The sequence below is a fragment of the Phascolarctos cinereus genome, unplaced genomic scaffold, assembly GCF_003287225.1.
Source record: "Phascolarctos cinereus isolate Bilbo 61053 unplaced genomic scaffold, phaCin_HiC Scaffold_4;HRSCAF=312, whole genome shotgun sequence".
Taxonomy (NCBI): domain Eukaryota; kingdom Metazoa; phylum Chordata; class Mammalia; order Diprotodontia; family Phascolarctidae; genus Phascolarctos; species Phascolarctos cinereus.
The window spans coordinates 513,892,157-513,910,626 of NW_027555847.1; the positions used below are offsets into that span (position 1 = coordinate 513,892,157).

An 18,470-nucleotide genomic window follows, 5' to 3' on the forward strand; every position below is an offset into this window, starting at 1 on the left:
TTCAGAAATTCATTTGGGCTACTTTGAAGATAGTGAATTTTCATCATCACTGGTAGTCTTTACGATTTTGTAAATGGGAAATCATGCTTTGGGTAAATCTTTAATTTGATCACCTTTAAGGCCCTTACAAACTTTATAGGTTTATACATCTAAATTGGAGAGGGAAGGAAGAGAAAAGTATTGCCTAGAGGGAAGATGGTGGACATTGTAAGGATTTATGGAAGAAGGATTATACCAGGAAGTAAAAGGAGAAAAATAGAAATGTTAGAATGTAAGAAAATCTTTTTTTAATTCAAGTTAGTAAGAGTGGCATCGTTTGTGAATGAAAAGATACAATGGAACAGAGAAACGAGATCTGAGTCTCGCTGAGCTATGACAATCACTAATTACGCGACTATTGTACAATCCATAAAATCTTTCTGTGCCTCAGTGTTTCCATCTGCAGCAAAATTAGAAGAAGTAACAGTATAATATAGTGGGAAGTGGATTTGAGCGCACTTCTACTACTTAATGAGAGATAATAGGTGAGTTATTTGATTTCCTCTGTATCCTCATCTGTAAAATGGACTTTAAAATAACTATCTCACAAGGTTGTTGTAAGGACCAAGTGAAGTAAGTAGTATGCTTTGTAAATTCTCAATGTCTACTATTGTTGTTGTTATCTATTATTTTCTGCCATGCCTAGCTCACAGGGATCTTGCAATGGCAACCAAAAGAATAGTTTATAAACACTTCAGAAGAAAAGTCCAATATAAATCAAATGAAATTTATCAAAACCAAATCAGAAATTTTCAGGAAGAGGAGGAATTGCTTTATGTAAAAAAAGAACTATGAGAAATAAAAAGATCTATAGAAAAAAAGTAGGGAAAAATTATATATATATATATATATATATATATATACATATATATATATATATATATATAAAAACACATATATTTGTAATAATTTCTTAATACTCATCCCAACAACTGGAAAACTTCAGAGTAATACCTAAAGACCAGTGATAATCATCGTTGGTGTGATGTTGTTGTTGTTTTTATTGTTAAAATTATTAATGAAATGAACATAACTTTGAGGAGGAATACTCTTAAAGAAACCCTGGGCAGAAATTCCATAGCCCACTTCTGTAATCCAGTCTCTTGTTTTCTCATCTTGCTGGTCAAGAAAGCCTTTAAGAGAAGATATTTCCTGTTTTAATTTAAGTCCATTTAATCTTCTGCATAAAGAAGATGTGGCTCTCCATTCTTTGTATGATCAACCAAGCACCCATCCTCACTTTCTAGAAAGCCTTTATGTTCCATCTTCATTAGATTGTAAACTTCATTGGGGCGGGGACTGTTTTACTTGTTTGTATTTGTGTACTCAGAATTTTGCAAAAGTTCGTGTGATAATGCTCTGATCATTTCTGTCAAAGAAGGTATAAAACGGGGAGACATAGGGTCACCAAAAATATTTCAACCACTATGAAGGATGTCCTGTGCAGATTTCAAGTGGCAGAAAAATTTTTTTCTTTTGTGAGGTCCTCCAGATGTTCCTGTTTGTGGTGTCAGTGTGCTGATTGAATCAGGCCCCCACCACACATAAGTAGTAGAGAAAGTGTCCTTAACTTTTTTCTTGTCCCAAATAAATCAGTGTTGGCTTATTGTCCGGGTCAGCCCTCATTCAAACCAAGAAGGATCAGAAGCTTATTTTAAGTGTCCCTATATCCTTCTGTGCATTTCCTCAGGTGTCATACACTCTCAGATTACCAGGAAACCTTCCTTGTGAGTCCATATCTAGGCTTCCCCTCACAGAAAAGATCCCTTCATTTCTTAATTTTTCTTCCCTTCAACCCTGTCACTGACTATGGTCCATTCCCCCAGGCCATCACCAACTAATCTAAGTCGTCTATTATTGTTGTTGTTCAGTAGTGTCCAACTCTTTATGATCCTTTTTGGGGTTTTCTTGGCGAAGATACTGGAGTGGTTTGCTATTTCCTTCTCTAACTCATTTTACAGATGAGGTAACTGCGGCAAACAGGGTTAAGTGGCTTGCCCAGCATCACACAGTTAGTAAAAGTTAAGAGGCCGGATTTGAACTCAGTTCTCCCTGACTTTAGGCATGGCACTCTCTCCACTGCATCATCTAGTTGCCCCAACTCACTGGGATTCAACTGGGATATTAATAGGTCAGATGATTAATGATTCCTCTCCCAAACCATTCATCCCAGCTAGTTAACAACTTTGTATCTTAACAGATCTTATTGATAGCATGGCACAAAGGATTGACTTATTTGGAAATCTCTGGATCCTCTCGGAATGTATACTGAAAGTATTTGATAGGGAGTGAAGACATCCTTAAAATGCGCAATGTAGGCAGCTGGTGGGCTGACCTTAGTTCTTTGCTAAGCATTTCTTATACTTGGTAGGTACATGCTAATTTATATAATTGTATTAATAACTTGCCTAGGATCACACAATGAGTTAGTGGTGGAGTTTAATGTAGACTCCCTCATTTCCCAAATTTCCACATTGTTATATGAAGCCCATTGAATTCTGTGCCACTCAACATTTATAGAAAGAAGTTCTATGTTGGAGGAAAAACAGAGATGGAATTTAGAGAGCTCATGTTTTGATATTCTTTAGGCTATTATTAAATGTTTTATATGCATTCATTTGGGATGATTTTCTCCTCTTGTATATTTGAGATTAAACAGTAATATGAAGGAAAATAACTGTAACTTCTCTAATATATTTAAAGCTTATAAACATTTTTTTTCCCAAAAAAGACATTTGAAGTGGGTAGCACAAGTATTATTATCCCATTTTTATGGATGAGAAATCAAGCTCAGAGACACTAATTGCCTTGCCTGTGTTCATATATTTAATATTTGTCAGATCTAGGATTCAAATTCTGACCTCTTGCCTTGATACCAGAGCCAATGCCCTTTCCATCACATGATGCTGCTGCCTAGTATATTAAGTAGACCATAAAAATTAAATTCCTGATGTTGGATCCTAGATAGAAAATGAGAATACTGACCATCAATAATGAACATTTCTCATATCTATAAATGTTAAAATACAGAAAAAACCCAGCAATCAAATATGACAAGTAAATGCTTTATTTCCAAAAACTACTGGCTTCCAATTAGTTTGTTTGCAATTAAAATGTAATAATTTTTTTTAATGAATTCACTTTCTCCCAGCCTTTGCTAAATTCTTTAGAAAGACTAAGTTTTTACAAACTATGATATCTGGCAAATGTATAGTAAACAGATTTTAATATTTTAGTGGGGCATGAATTTTAAAATTGCTTTGTGAAAATAGGGATTATGTTAAATTTTTCATAATACAAATTAAATCTTAATTTTTAAAATTGCTACATAGAAAAAAGGTATCTGATTTGAATTGAAGTACATAGTAGCATGTGTCATGAATTTGGAGACAGTGGATGTGACTTACATGATGTAGAACTTAATAGAAAAAAGTATTTTATGGTGGTTGTGCTAGTGGTATAACGTCCAGTGTTCCCGTAGGTAGAGAGAGAAAGCATTTATTAAATGTTGATTGTATTCCAAGCATTGTGCAAAATTCTGAGGGATATAAATACAAACAAGTTAGTACCTACCTTCAAGGAGCTTACAATCTAATTAAGACAATATAAAGGCTTCCTAGAAAGTGAGGATGGGTATTTGGTAAAGTGATCTAAAGATGGTATAAAATTGAGGTGAAGATCTAGGTCCAGATCATAGGAGCTCAAGATGGTCCCAGGGGTAGAGAATATGCATTTTTAGTGGGCAGGATAGGGATGAAGACCAGAGAGTTCTTATTTTACATGGGCGAGGGTAGTGGTAGGATGTTTTATGTCCTATTATCCAATGGTTACATTTTAAATATTTTTATCTCTCATTACTTCATTAAAAATTCTGTTTTATTTAAGACCCATCTTTTTTTAAAGACTAAAGCACAAAGCTTTAAAATTATAGTAACAGAACTGGATAGTGTCCTGTACCTCCTTTCCTTTCACTATTTTGGTAATGCCTCTCTACCATGTAGGTTAGGGAGAAGGGCCATTTCATTGTATAGTCATGGTAGAAAAAGAGGGGGTTAGGTTGGAAGTATATATTTGTATATATTTTAGAAGTTGGGAGCTCAAGAGCATAAGCTTAGGTTTTTGTCTATTGTGGTTTGCACACGTGGCGTTTGTAATTTTTTTTTTAATAGCCTCTTTTTAATAGTTAGGGAGCATAACATAGCAAATGACGTACAGCCTGGGATCAGGAAGACCTGGGTACAGATCCTACCTAAGACCCACGATAGCTGTCCAGGCATGGGCAAGTCTTTTTCAGTGTCAAAATCTAATGGCAAATCTAATATTCTAAGATTGTTTTGAGTTACTGTTATGAATCTTTAAGGGGAGATTCCACATCAGGAGCTCCCCTATTTCAATGAAATCGCAGGTCTAGATCTAAAAAAGAAAACCTTTATAGTAATAACAGCTCAGATTTCATAGCACTTTAAGGTTTAAAAGGCTATGAGACAGGTAATGCATAAGTGTTACATTATGTCATTTTTCCAGATGAAGAAATGTAAGCTCAGAGAGGTTAAGTGACTTGTCTAGCTAATAATGGCAGGGCCAGGACTACTTCCAATGCTTCTGATTCCAAGACCCTTCTGCTCTTTCCACCAAGCTTTGAGAAACACATTGTAGTCATGGGAACACTGATGTATAGCTCCTGAAAACATGGGGAAATGGGGGGAGAGAGAAAAAAAGGGAAAGAAGGAAAAGAAAGCAAATGTCACATAAAAGAAATATTTGATTTACTTTGTAAAAACTTTTTAAAGAATATCGATTGACCAGGAAAAGCTCAGAGGGTTGGTAGATGGGATATCACTCAAGGATTCTGCTGAGTAAGTTAAAGTATTTAATGGCCTAAGTTACTTTGCAGTAACATCTTTATGACTTTCATGTAACAGGGAATCTGTGTGAATGAATTATCATAGCATCCTTTTGCCCTCTTGCCCGAGAATAGCATTTCTGCCAGCATTTCTGGCTTTTTTTTTTGTTTTCTTCAGAGAAGTAGTTATGGAAAGAGTCTTGGATTTGATTAGACTTTCTCAGATTTATTCATACCTCTGACGTTGCTTGGCTGAGTGACTGCAGACAGGTTATTTAACCTTTTAAGACCTCACTTTCCTCATTTGCAAAATGAGTCATGTGTACAACATGAGTCCTTCACAGGGTTGCTGTGAAGAAAGCATTGTATAAACTTTTGTTATCATATGAAAACTATATTGTTGATAGTGACAAAACAATATCCTGGTTTGTGTTGAACTTTTCTTTGTGACAGCTCCTTGCAATGTGCACACTCTCAGGTGTTACAAGATAAAAGCAAACTTTATTCCATCTCAACAACATACATCAGCTTAGAAGAGAGCCAGGTTTTTTAAAATTTCATATCATTGTTTTAGGAATACAGAGTCAATAATTACCCCAAGAACAATCTGAATTCATGCCTTGTTATTTGTAACCTGATTATATGTATGTATTTTGAATTTCTCACTCTTCCCTTGACTCTCTTTAATTTTCCAGTGCAGTGCATATAGAGCATGTTCAGCTTTTGCAAGTAATAATAAGAAACATAATTTTTCATATAGAACTGAAATTGTAGAAGATTTGATATATTCCCCTTCTCTGAGATATTAATTTACTTTTTTATTCTTTGTTCTTATTTTCCTACCTTTTACTGCTTTCATTTGTTGATGTAGCTGACAAAGCATGGATAAGCTAGTATATCAAGCCTTTATCTCTTGCTAGATAGATACTAAAGCTTCTAGGAAATTATTAGTAACATTATGACTCTGATGAAATAACTTCATTTTCCATTTGCATTTCTGTAGTCATAAGCAAGTAGTAAAAGGAGGAAACAATTTCTTTGTCAATAAGGAGTTCCCAACTGAATCATTCTTTTCTAGATAGCACCTCATCAATAAGTGTATCACTGGTGAGGTCTGCAAGAAATTTTTTCCCCTTTAGTGTTTGCAACAGGGGTGGTCCTATGGGAGGTATTTTTTTAACCTGTTTAAAATTAAACTGTATCAACTAAGGTGAAAGTTTATTTTCTCCAAGATCTGCTTATGAACTTTGCATTTGAATGTCTCATTCATTATTGCCGGAACCCTTACTCTAGACAATATGCTATGGAGGAAATAGCACTGAATTCCCAATAAGGAGAGATGTCTTCTTTGATGTTATGTGACTATAAACAAGTCACTTTTTCATCTGTAAAACAAGTAAAATAATGTCTGTCGTACCTATTTCCCAAGGCTCTTGTGAGGGTCAAATGAAATAATGTATATTTAAGGAATTACATAAATATTAGCTGTTATTGTTAATAATGGTGATAACAATGATTACAGTAACAATGGAATGAAATTTCCTTGAAAGGCAAAGACACTGTGGTCTTTATAATTTTCATTTGTATCTGTAGACACTAACAAGGCAAGTTAAATCAAATTGAATTATTGTCATTCTCTGTTCTTACAGCAAGAGAATCCTTCCTTGCCCACTTGTATTTGTGGTAGTATTCTGAATGAAATGTAGTATATTTTTGCTAATCTTGTTTTCTCCCTTTCTTCTCCTCTCTGTACTCATAATAGAACTTAGTCCTATCCCATCCCTTTTAAAAATTTGTTCCTATTATTATTTCTGTTTTTATCCTGTTTCCTATTTTTTTCTTCTTAACTAGTCATTGTCCCTTTCTCTCTACAAGGGAACAGTGTAATGTGTAATAAGCATGTGGACCCTTTCTATACATTATGAACAAAGGGTGGAATGTAATAGGGCCTTGAAGTTGACTTATAGAGTAAGAAAGGAGAGGGCAGGGGCTGAAGAGAACTCAACCTATCAAAAACTGCAGAGCCCAAAGTTGGTAATAGCATGTGAGTAGGATAATCCTGTGTTTCTGTTTACTTACTGCTTCTGCTATGCTTGGTTGAAAGAGTATCATTTCTAGGTCTCAGGGCAAAAGTAAACTCTCTCTATCTTCTCTCTATATTATCTCATCTTCCAGAGCAAAGGACAAACACAACAACCTCTCAGAGACCAAGTCTTAAACCTAATTCATTCTAAAGCTCACATATTGGACAACAATAGGTCCCTATGAAAACACCACTTAATAGTTATTTTGGGGGGGGGGCCCTCCTGGCTCAGAGTGAATATAAAGAGAAACTGTTTCTCTTTTGATGAGCAACCCTGAGGGTCTTCCCCTCCCAGTCTGATTTCTTTTTTCTTTTTTCTTTTTTTTAATTAAAGGGGCCATCCCTGGACTCACTCCTTAAAGAGGCCTATTCACTAAATGAGCATTGCCTCACTCAAAGTGAGAACTTGAGAAGACCTTAGCTTAAAAAGGCCAAGATCTCCCACTGCATCCAGGGCCATCTCCAGTCATCCTGATCTGTATCACACCACTGGACCCAGATGGCTCTGGAGGAGAAAGTGAGGCTGGTGACCTAATACTGCCCTCCCTCACTCAAATCAAAGCCAATTGCAAGTCATGTCATCATCTGCCTGATGTCATGGCCTCTTCCAGAATGAAGGACAAACACAACAACACAACAGTCTCATCCTAGTTAATCAATTAAAAAAATTTCTATAGTGTTAGCTATGTGCCAGGAACTGTGCTAAGTCCTAGGGATACAAAGAAAAAAAGCAAAATCAGTCCTTACCTCAATGAGCTAACAATTTAAATGGGGATTATACATACATACATACATACATACATACATATACATATTATATATATGTGTATATATATACACACACACACACACACACACACACATATATATATATATATATGATGTATATTGTATAAGAAGTATGACTTACAGATTCAATGGAAGATAGCATTATAGGAGAAGGCAGTAGCAATTGTGGGAACCAGGAAAGGTCTCCTGCAGAAGGTGGCACTTGAGCTGAGTCTTGAAGAAATCCAGGGATTCTAAGAGTTGGAGCTGAGGAAGGAGTACATTCGATAAGAGGTGGGGTATAATGTGTGAGAAACACAAAAGACAGTATAACTTGAATGTGTGCAGAGTAATAGTGTATAAGAAGACTGGAAAGGTACAAAGGGGTCAAGATTTTGAAGAGCTTTAAATGACAAACATGGTTTAATGTGTCTTCTACATCTAAAAAAAGGAGAGATGTATCAGTTGATGATAATAAATAATAATAACAACAATGATAACTGCTATCTATGTGGATCTTTAAAATTTGTAAAACACTTTGCATATATTAACTCATTTCATCATTGCAAAAACCCTTTAAGGTAGGTGCTATTATTATCTTCATTTTACGGATGAGGAAACTGAGGCATAGAGTGATTTTTTTTTTCCCCCCTCCAGGGTCATTCAGCTAGTAAGTGACTGAAGGAAGGATTCAAACTCAGGTGTTTGTGCCTCCAAATCCTGCACTCTATCCTGCACCACCTAGTTGCTCCATTTTATCATGCTCTGAGTCCTGGGAAACTTCTTTGCTTCCCAGCTGTTGCCTTAGCAGTCCCTTTTTTGCCCTACCACCAGAGAAGCCTTTCTAGTCTCTCTCTGATTCATCTTGATACCATGGGCAGCCTTCTAGCTATTGGTATCATTGAATACCCTGCCTGCTTGCCTGGCATTACTCTTTTCCTTAGTCTTCTGAGGAAATTCAAATGGCCAGCCAAGTAGTCAGAGTTATAATCCAGACCCAAGGTCAGTGCTTATTCTAGATATAGTTTGTTGATCTTTTTTAATTTTCCACAAAACGTTGGATCCAAACAGATTTAGCTGCCTGTTTGAAAGCCAATCATTGTTATATTGGACCTGTGTTCCTTTTAGTTGAGATTTCGTTTTCTATTAGACCCCATATCAGATATCCTCACTGATAAAATTTGACTAGATCCCCACCTGTTCTGGTTTTCTTGGTCGCAAGGTATTCCATCTGACAGGAAAGTGTTTCAGTCAACATAACTATTGGGAGGCAGTGCTCCCAATAATTGTCTGCTTCTCTCTTCTGCTACTTAATTTCATCAGCTTCTCTTGCTAGATTTCTCTGCAATACTTTGTCATTACACCAGCCTAAATTATACCCATCACAACAATGTGCACATTTAGCTTTACTCTTTAAAGATACACAAACACAGCTTTTTAATAATCCCCAACCAGAATGTTCATAAGTGTAGAAAGTTATACCTTTCCAAGTATAACTGCAATTTGTACCAGGAGAAATAATAAGATTTGATACCATTAGAAATCTGACAGGAGAAGTTAGTAAAACAGAGGGGATACATTTTAAAAATAACTTATATCAAGTAGCAGTCTGTAAAATGTTACTATTAAAAACATGGATGTAGGTAAAAAAAAATAGAAAAACTACCAGTCAAAACCACCTTCCATCTCCAATTATATCTTGTTAGTGGCTCATTGATACCTTATAACCATAATATGTATTTTAAAGAAATTCTCATAAATAAATTAAAAACTCCTAGGTTAGGATATAAAGGGAAAGAATAATCATCACTTTTAGCTGGAGATAACTATGAGTAATAGTGTAGACTTCTGGAATAGATGAACCAATTTCTCCTAGAAAACAAAGTAAAGAAAGGGGCAAAGCTAAGTTGACCCCAGGTCTCATATCCCTGTAGAGAGAGCTTCATGGAGCTTGGAAAGCTCAGTGTGGACTAGGTTTCTATTCAAGGTAGAAGCCACTTTTTTTTATCTTTGTTCTCTCTTTTGCTTGTAGGTTGAGAAAGGCTCTATAAAATTAAAGCAAAGCAAACAAAGTTATTGGGTAAAATTTTTTAAAATGCTTCTTATTTTGTTGACTTATTTGGGGAACTTTGTGAAAGGATCCTTGATCTGTGAATCTGCAGAATTATATATGATCATGCAAAAAAATTAAAATAGAGGGTGGCAATTTATTTCATATTCAGTTTTGTGCATTTTTGATCATTCTCCAAAACCGTATAAGAGCTTAAAACCCAGACATCCGAACTAGTCTCATAATACAGATAAAAATAGTTGAATCTGGAAGTCAGTACATAGTATCATCATTAGAGAACAGTTGGAATAGAAGGGTCATCAGCAACAGTGTCCAACAGCCATACCTGTTTTTTTAATTCAGTGCAAGTCCATTTACATGATTGCCATCCTACCCCACCATATACCAGTATCAGTCAGGGATAAAACATATCATTTTCTTGGCCTACAACATAAAATGAATTAGTAGCAGAGACCAAACAATGGTGCTACTTGGATCATGCAGGCTGCATAACAATTTGATTTTCCTCCTCTTGAGAATTACAGGAGTTGGGTAAGTGCTTAGCCCAAAGGAAAAAATTTAAGTGGACAGCCTACATAACAAATGTAGAATGGATAAAGAGATAGTTTATAAAAGGAAAAGTATTGTGGTCCAAAATATTACGCTTTTCAGTTATTAACTTGAAACATATTTATCATAGCAATAATAACAATCAATACAACTAGAAAAAATTCACTTAAAAACATCAGTGATCACTTATAAAATTTATCTAGAGAATTAGAAATCTGATACCACCAGTAAGGTATAATGATAGGCCATGGAATAGCACTTAATAAGATCAAAAACAGTCTTATTTTAAGAGGATATATATTAAGTGATTATAAAATTTCAGAAGTGAAGGAACCTTAATGACAGCCTAACCCCTTGCCACCAGATTAATCTAATCAGCTATGAAATGCCACTCTAGAGATGGACTGTCCTGATTGGTGTGTGCATGAATGAAAACTTGCCTGCACTATATCTGGCCAGCTGCAGATCTTGCTTCACATCCCATCCAGCCATCTGCCAGAGATCCAGGACCTACCTAGGTAGCTTTTCATCTGTCCTTCCGCCACATGTATAGCACCACTCTCTTCCCACTGTGGGAACAGTAATCTAACAATACGACGGGAAAGACCACAGCCTCTGTGACTTTCCACATCAAAACTCCATCCCCAGACCAAACGCTCAGCTATCTGTATTGAATCCTTTCATTAGAATGTCTGCTTCTTGAGGCAAGTAGCTGTCAAACTTTTGTGTTTATATCTTCAGTGCATGGCACCTAGCCAGTGCTTAACAAATGTATTTCTTTCATTCATTCATTCATTCATTCACTCATTCATTCATTCATTCATTCATTCATTCATTCATTCCTTCCTTCCTTCCTTCCCAGTTGCCCTACTTTGTATGTGTTTATCTTATCAACATTATTTATAAAATGTGGTGCTCACAAGAGAACACATACAATACGTGAGCTGACCAAAGCAAAGTACAGCAAGACTCTCACCTCTTATTTTTCAAAACTATTTCTCCTTTATTTCTAAGTGCTTTATCTTTTATTTGTATTTACAGCTAGATATTTTGATTTATGTTGAGTTGGCAGTCCACTGAAATCTTTGAATTTTTTTCAGATGAGCACTCTAATTTGTACTGATCAAGTTGATTCCTTGAACTCAAATAAAAGATTTAAATTTATCCCAAATAAATTTCATTTTATTTGCTTCCATCTAATATTCTAACCCATCCAGATTTTTTTGCTGTCACCTGATTTATTAGCTGTCCCTTCCAGATTTGTGTCATCAGATAATTTAATAAGCGTACTATCTGTGTCTTTGTACAGATGATTTTATAACAAATATTTAATAGCACAGGGACAAGCATAAATCCCTGATGTGATTAACTAAAGGCAATCTTCCAAGTTTTTGGATGAGAAAAAAAATAATGAAGAACATTGGAAATACTATTTTCAGTTTTATCATTTTGAAATGCTTTATTCTTGATATTCAAAACTTAAGTTTTTAAAAAATAATTGATTTTGTGTCTGTCATATATTTAGCGAGGAATAGTGGAAAATTGCTGGATTTGGAGTCAAGTCCTGGGTTCAGATCTTTCCTCTGCTACTTATTATCTATGTGAACTTTGGCAAATAACTTGACTTCCCGTAGTCTGTTTTCCCAGTTTCTTAAGGAATTTCAACTGGATGAGTTCTGAAGTTTCTTCTGTGTTTAGCTATTTGATTGTATCATTTTTACATTTTAAAAATTACCGGTTTTTAACGACATCATTGAATAACCGGAGAATTTGATCCATTTAACAATAGAGGTAGAGAGAGCTATCACTGTGTAGTTAGTTTTTTCTGGAAATTACATCAGATCCTATTTGGACCAAAATCACAATTAAAAAATATTTCCCTATCCATTCATTTTAATGTTCACTGAAATTTAGAGTTATAATACAGTCTGACTTCTGTAGATGCTTAGACTTCAATACAAAACTTCTATTTTTTTTAATTTTGCTTAGAATATATATACAAGTGTAGAACAGAAATAATAACAACAACAGTCAAAGCAAATACGGGCTCAATCAGTGAACAAAACACCGACATTTTAACCAGGCAAAAGTGATTTCAGTAATGACTCCCTATAGGAAATGGAGAATGTCTCTTTATGAAACGTAAAATGTCTTTTGGAACCAGTTTTAAGCAGTTTTCATGTATATTTTAAGAAAAGAATAGATGAAAAGTTATCCTTTGGTTTACACTATTTCTAGGTGATTACAAAATTACAAAAAAACCCAAGAAGATTATAGAGGAATCCTAGCATAAAAGAAAAAGACTGGCTCTCACATTAAATTTTAACTGCATTTTACCAAAAAAAAAAAAGAAAGAAAAGAAAAAAGAGGCGTACTGTGAGAAAATTTAGAAATAAACCCCTATTTCTAGATCCATCTATCTACCTTGTAAAGGTAATATGATACCTCAGATGATGAGTGTTGTCACATTTTGATTAAAAAAGTAAAAGTCTTCAAAAGGAAGAGGAAGGAGATTCAGTTTAGTGAATTGAACATTGCATCCCTAACATTTTTCATCCTGAACTCATTTAGTGGAGGAAATGGATATTTCATCAGACATGGATTTGACGTTCCATCACATTATGCGGTAAACAGTACAAATGATGTTATAGGAAGGGGGAAGCTGGAAAAGCTAAGACAGTAGCTGCTGTAAGGCACTGGTTATCTCATTTAAACAGATATTAAATATGGGAGCCAGTAATGTGATCATCAGCTGCTTCCCACTTTGTGAATAAATTGCTTAGAAGGAGTCTTTTGCCTACCAGATGTGACCTAGATTTAGGTTTCCAAAGGCAGGGGAGGGGAAAAACTCTATTGTGTTAAAAAAACAATTGCTGGTAAAATGCATGGTAAATGAGCTTATCTCACTTTTCCAGGTGTTTGAGCTAATATGTTCTGGAATTACTGCTTCATTTATGAAAAATAATTGAGGAAAATGTTCCAGCAAATCAAATTTGGTTAAAGGCTTAGGATAGCTATTGTATTGTTAGCAAGTTTTTAAGAGGCAGGACAAGCAGGGAGCCAACAGAGATAATAAAAATATAGGAAAGTGTGTTTGAGAAGAGTCTTTTATGAAAGGGTCAAGCGTGGGTTTTCTATCCAACTTATATTATGGTTTAGCAAAATATTGAAGAACAATATGGATAATTATACTCTTTTCAGTGCATATGAAAGCTGGTTAGAAAACTCAAATCTATGCTGTCTGCTGGCTCTGATAAGTCTTATTCCTACGTTAAATTCAGCAAAATACTTTTTTAAAAAAGTAACATCTTTATTCTCACTGTATGTCTCTCTTCTCTGCTTTTTCATTTCTTTGAATCCTTAGGAGCTGCCACTCCAAAACCAGACCCAGAGCCAGAAAAACAAACCGACCATACGGTTAAGATTGCTGGAGTCATTGCGGGCATCTTGCTGTTCGTTATTATATTTCTGGGGGTTGTACTGGTAATGAAGAAAAGGTGAGCTTCAAACAAATATTAACTATGTGATTAGTCACTTGTTTGTGTTTTCCATGAAATCTTGATATTGGCAAAAATACGCAGAGAGCAGATTAGTGTTTGACAGAAGCTAAGAAAATGTTTTGGGAGAGTTTCTGTTGTTACGTCTGTGATTTTGATATCCTTCATTTTGGGGGATTTTTGTGAATGTTTGTGGATATATGATAAGAGAAATCCTACGGTAAATTGTTCTAATTTTGTATAGATTACCCGTGCCCTGTCATGCTAAAATAACACAAGCATTATATTTACTATGAACATCATGCACTACTTCATCAAGTGACTCCACAGAAAGTAGCATGGGCCTTAAAGTAGCAGCCAGTCAGGTAGCAGCTAAGATTGGTTGATTGTTCATTGATCCATTTATGTAATTATGTATTCATATCATTTATTAATTTAATAATTTGTTATCTAATTCATTTATCTAATAAGAACTTGATGACTTGGCTCCTTACATAGCATTATACTTGGAAGATGGAAAAAGTAAAGAGAATAGAAGACATGCCTTGTTGTTGGTCTCAAGGCTTGATAAGGGAATAAGATATACTAGAAATCTGTATTTATTTGAAGGAAAATAGATTTAGAGAGAACAGGAGGAAGACCATTTTAGTGACAATTTCAGAGATGGGTGAGATAAAGATAGTGATATGGCAACTGGTCTAGCTGGAGGAAAGAATCAGGGAACAGTGGGAGCACAGTAGTAGTAAAGAGATGAGGCTGAGTAGTGTCCCCTAGAACATCACCCAACCCAAATAGGGAGAATAAAGATATTTTCTTTTGTGTCCTAGCAAATCTGTAGAAATGATCAACTGTAGATATCAGAAAGTTAAAGTTTAAATTTCTCCAGATTGGGAAATCAATAAGAAATAATGGTTCCCTTTTTTTCTTAGTCTTATAACAGTGATGGAAAAGGAATGATTAGCATTTTAAAAGACACAAAACAAGTAAAAATTAACCTACCCTTGAACTTTTAATTTTACTTTAGAATTCCCTTTGATAGTGTTGTGATTTCATTGATGTGACCATTGTCGGAACTTGTAGAGGACAACTTCTTGAGTTATTCTTGCTGAAAACAAACAAACAAGCTCATCACTTGATAGTCAAACTTCTGGTGATAAGTGTCACAGAACTTACCTAAGCTGGTCTTCAGACAGTGGATATGCAGTTAGTTGCTGCTCTACCTGTTTTAAGATGATGTCTACATCTTAAAATAATTTGTAAAAGGGGCTGAAATTTTTTGGAGCTTGCCACTAGTGATGTGAGAAGATACTAAGTTCATTGAAAAGTTGTATGTATTTGGCAATCAAGGTTCATGGTAGTTATCCAGAGAATTTATTGACTTACTGTACAACAGAGTAACAGTTACTAGATCTCAGGGTAGGGATTGGCACATTATGGACAGAGATAGCAAGAATTCCCACCATGCCCGACAAAATATCCCTTCCTGTTTGGAGTCTATTGTTTAACTGATAAGGCAGAAATAAATGAAAAAGACTTAAACATATTTTAATTTATTTTAACTTGTTCCTAGGTAAATGCTTCAGTATGTATAACATGGTTAGTGGCAAATCAGGTGGTGTTAATAAGAGAACCCTTTTTTCTTCCCTCTCAGATTCTGATTCACTAGACGAGGCCCACACCATGGTTTGCCAAGTTATCTCTATTCTCTCTGCTAGACTTTGAAGAGCACTTGTGCTTTCCCATCCTAAGGAAATATACTATCCTGTTTTTCCAGCCCCCTCACCTCTTCCTTGCTGCAAATACTTTACCTCACTACCTGCTCTTAGGGTCAGTATTGTGTGAAGCATTCTAAATCCTGGAATGTCTGTCTGACCAAGAGATCAGCAGCCTTTAGGCTACAGGTGCCAGCCTATTATACCTAGGCCTTTCACAGGCTGTGGAGAAAGGAAAGGCAAGGACAGTGCCAGGAGATTAGAAAATCGCTGGTATGGGAAGAAAAAAGTCAAGAAGAATCTCTCAAGGTGCATGAATCTGTCACAACAATGGTACTTGCAAAAACAAAACAAAAGCAATGGTATTAATTACCTATTTCAAATCACGAGAGAAGTTGTTGGGTTTTGTTTTTTGTTTTGTTTTACCTTGTTTTTCCTCCTAGACCATACATGTTTAATTTTAGAAATGTTTTGTACTTTGCTCCTTAACAATACTGTTTAAACTTAAACCTGAGTTGCTTCTACAAAAAAGGAAAATATGTTCTTTAGATAGACACTATGGAAAAGTCTAACTGCAGCAATCCATAAATGCCACACTCCTCCTTTCCTATACCCTTTCCTTACCTGTCTTTCTCCCACTCTTCCTCTTATTCTTACTCTTCCCCTCAATCTTACTCTTTTCCCCTTCCTTTTATTCCCTGTTATTAACCTCTCAGTGTCTCTTCTCTTATCTAGCCTACTTTCTATCTTCTTCTTTTTTTATATTGTTTTTCCTTAATTCCTCCTTCACAAGATTGTTGTGGAAAATTTGGTTCCTGAGGCCTTTTTTCTTTTTCTGTTTTTTTAAACCATCCCTCATCTTTCCTTCTGTAACCCTCTGTTTGCCTCATATTCTCTTCTCACTTGTCTCTTCAACTCAGTTTAACATACATATGATATCTTTGACATGAATTTTAACATAATACAAAGGCAAAGGGAATAGATTTACCATTCATACATACATACATACATACATACATACATACATACATATATGTATAGGAACACTAGGAAAACCTTGTGAATTGTATCTCTTTTAAGGATGTTTGTGTGAGTTGGTATAAAAGGTAGACAGAAACCACTGATCCACTTGCCCTTGTGACCTAAGCTAAATGTTAAACAGCCCTCCAGGGAGAAATTGTGGGCAGATTAATTCATTATTCTGCATGGGTCTCATGGGCGGTCACTTAGGTTATGTTATAAATAATGCATTTGTAAAGAATTGCCTAAGATAACATATAGCCTTGGTATAACTTCAAAGTAAATACCAATAACTTGTGTCAGTTTCATGTGATTATTTACTGCATAATCATTTTTGACTTCATATAAATCATATGCCACAATTTTTACTTGCCTTTGATATATCTGAATCTTGAACTATGATATCCAGAAGACAAACCTCCCAGTTTGGTATAATGTATAAATATCCAACTTTTTGGAAATCATCAATCATATAACATACTTTTTCATTATAAAGTCATCAACAAAGACAGGCAGTCAAATAAGCACACACAAAATGGGCAAAATCTTATCCCAATTTCTTCGCTTTCTGCAGGGAAGAATTATGCAATTAATAAGTGACAAACAAGCAAAAAATGTTTTTGTTCTAGTTTCCCCTTCCAGCACCTCCCAGGTTTCTACCACCTTTGACCATGTTTTAATTCCTTCCTTCCTTCTTTTACATATTTATGGTCAATATATATAATTTTGGCTTTGCTGATTTTATGCTGTATTATTTCATTTAAGTCTTTGGATATTTCCTTGTATGCTTCATCTGTCATTTTTATGGGCACTATAATATCCCAATTACACTAATAGACTGTAATTTGTTGAGACATTCTGCTATTGTAGGGGATATAGATTGTTTCTAAGATTTGGATATTACAAATAGAACAGCTGTCAATATTTTTATAAAGACAAGGCATTTTCTGTTTTGGGAATAAAGTACTAGCAAACAAAATGCTGGATCAAAAATAATGTTAGCTGGGTTTTTTTTCCCACTCTGTTTGCATACTACTATTTAGGAAGAAAGGAAAGAAGGAAGAGAGAGAAGGAGGGAGGAAGAACTCAAAATTTATGCTCAGTTTTTTGTTTTGTTTTTGTTTTTCACTCTGATTGCACCCTACCATATGGAAGGAGAGGGAGAGAAGAAGGAAGGAAAGAGCAGTTATTAATCATTTGCTGGCTGCCAGACACTGTGCTCTCCAAAATATTTTCACTAGTTTGCAGTCTTACCTGTAGTATATGTCCTATTTTCCCATACTTTGCCAACATTGAATTCTGTCATTTACGAGTTATTTTTGCCATTCTGCAAGTTATGGTGTGCTACTTTAAGATTGTCTTGATTATCATTTCTTTGAGCTTCTTTTCATGAGATTATTAACACTTTGTATTTCATCTTTTGTTAATCATTCATGTCCTTTGACCACTGGTCCATTACAGACTATGTAGATAGGCATAAATATGGAGTCTTCTGGGTATTTATCACGTCCTTATAGATTTAGAATGTCAAAACATGTGCATTTATTTTAAAGTAATCATTTAAAATCAGATCAGTATAAAATAGCATTAAGCATGAATATGTTCCTTGAAGATTTGTTGATATTTAATTAGAGGCAACATGGTAAAATGGAAAAAAGCTAGAAGCGAGTATAACAGTGTTATTTTTGACAATACTACTAAGTATGTCTGTGACCTTTGGAGATATTGAACTCCAGTGTTTTTTTTAGCTAGGCAATGGGGTTAAGTGACTTGCCCAGGGTCACACAGCTAGTAAATGTCATGTGTCTGAGGCCAGATTTGAACTCAGGTCCTCCTGACTCCAGGGCCAGTTCTCTATCTACTGTGCCACCTAGCTGCCACCTGAACT

The 18,470-nt window shown here is 35.2% G+C and overlaps 1 protein-coding gene across 7 annotated transcripts in view; it reads left to right on the forward strand.

The window, feature by feature from the left end:
* PTPRM (protein tyrosine phosphatase receptor type M) overlaps positions 1-18,470 on the forward strand; it is a 922,867-nt gene that overhangs the window by 578,481 nt on the left and 325,916 nt on the right. For all 7 annotated transcript variants that reach the window (XM_078153517.1, XM_078153511.1, XM_078153512.1 and 4 more), the window contains one exon: positions 13,718-13,850. In XM_078153517.1, the coding sequence (XP_078009643.1) occupies positions 13,718-13,850 (133 nt within the window). The remainder of the gene's footprint in view (positions 1-13,717; positions 13,851-18,470) is intronic.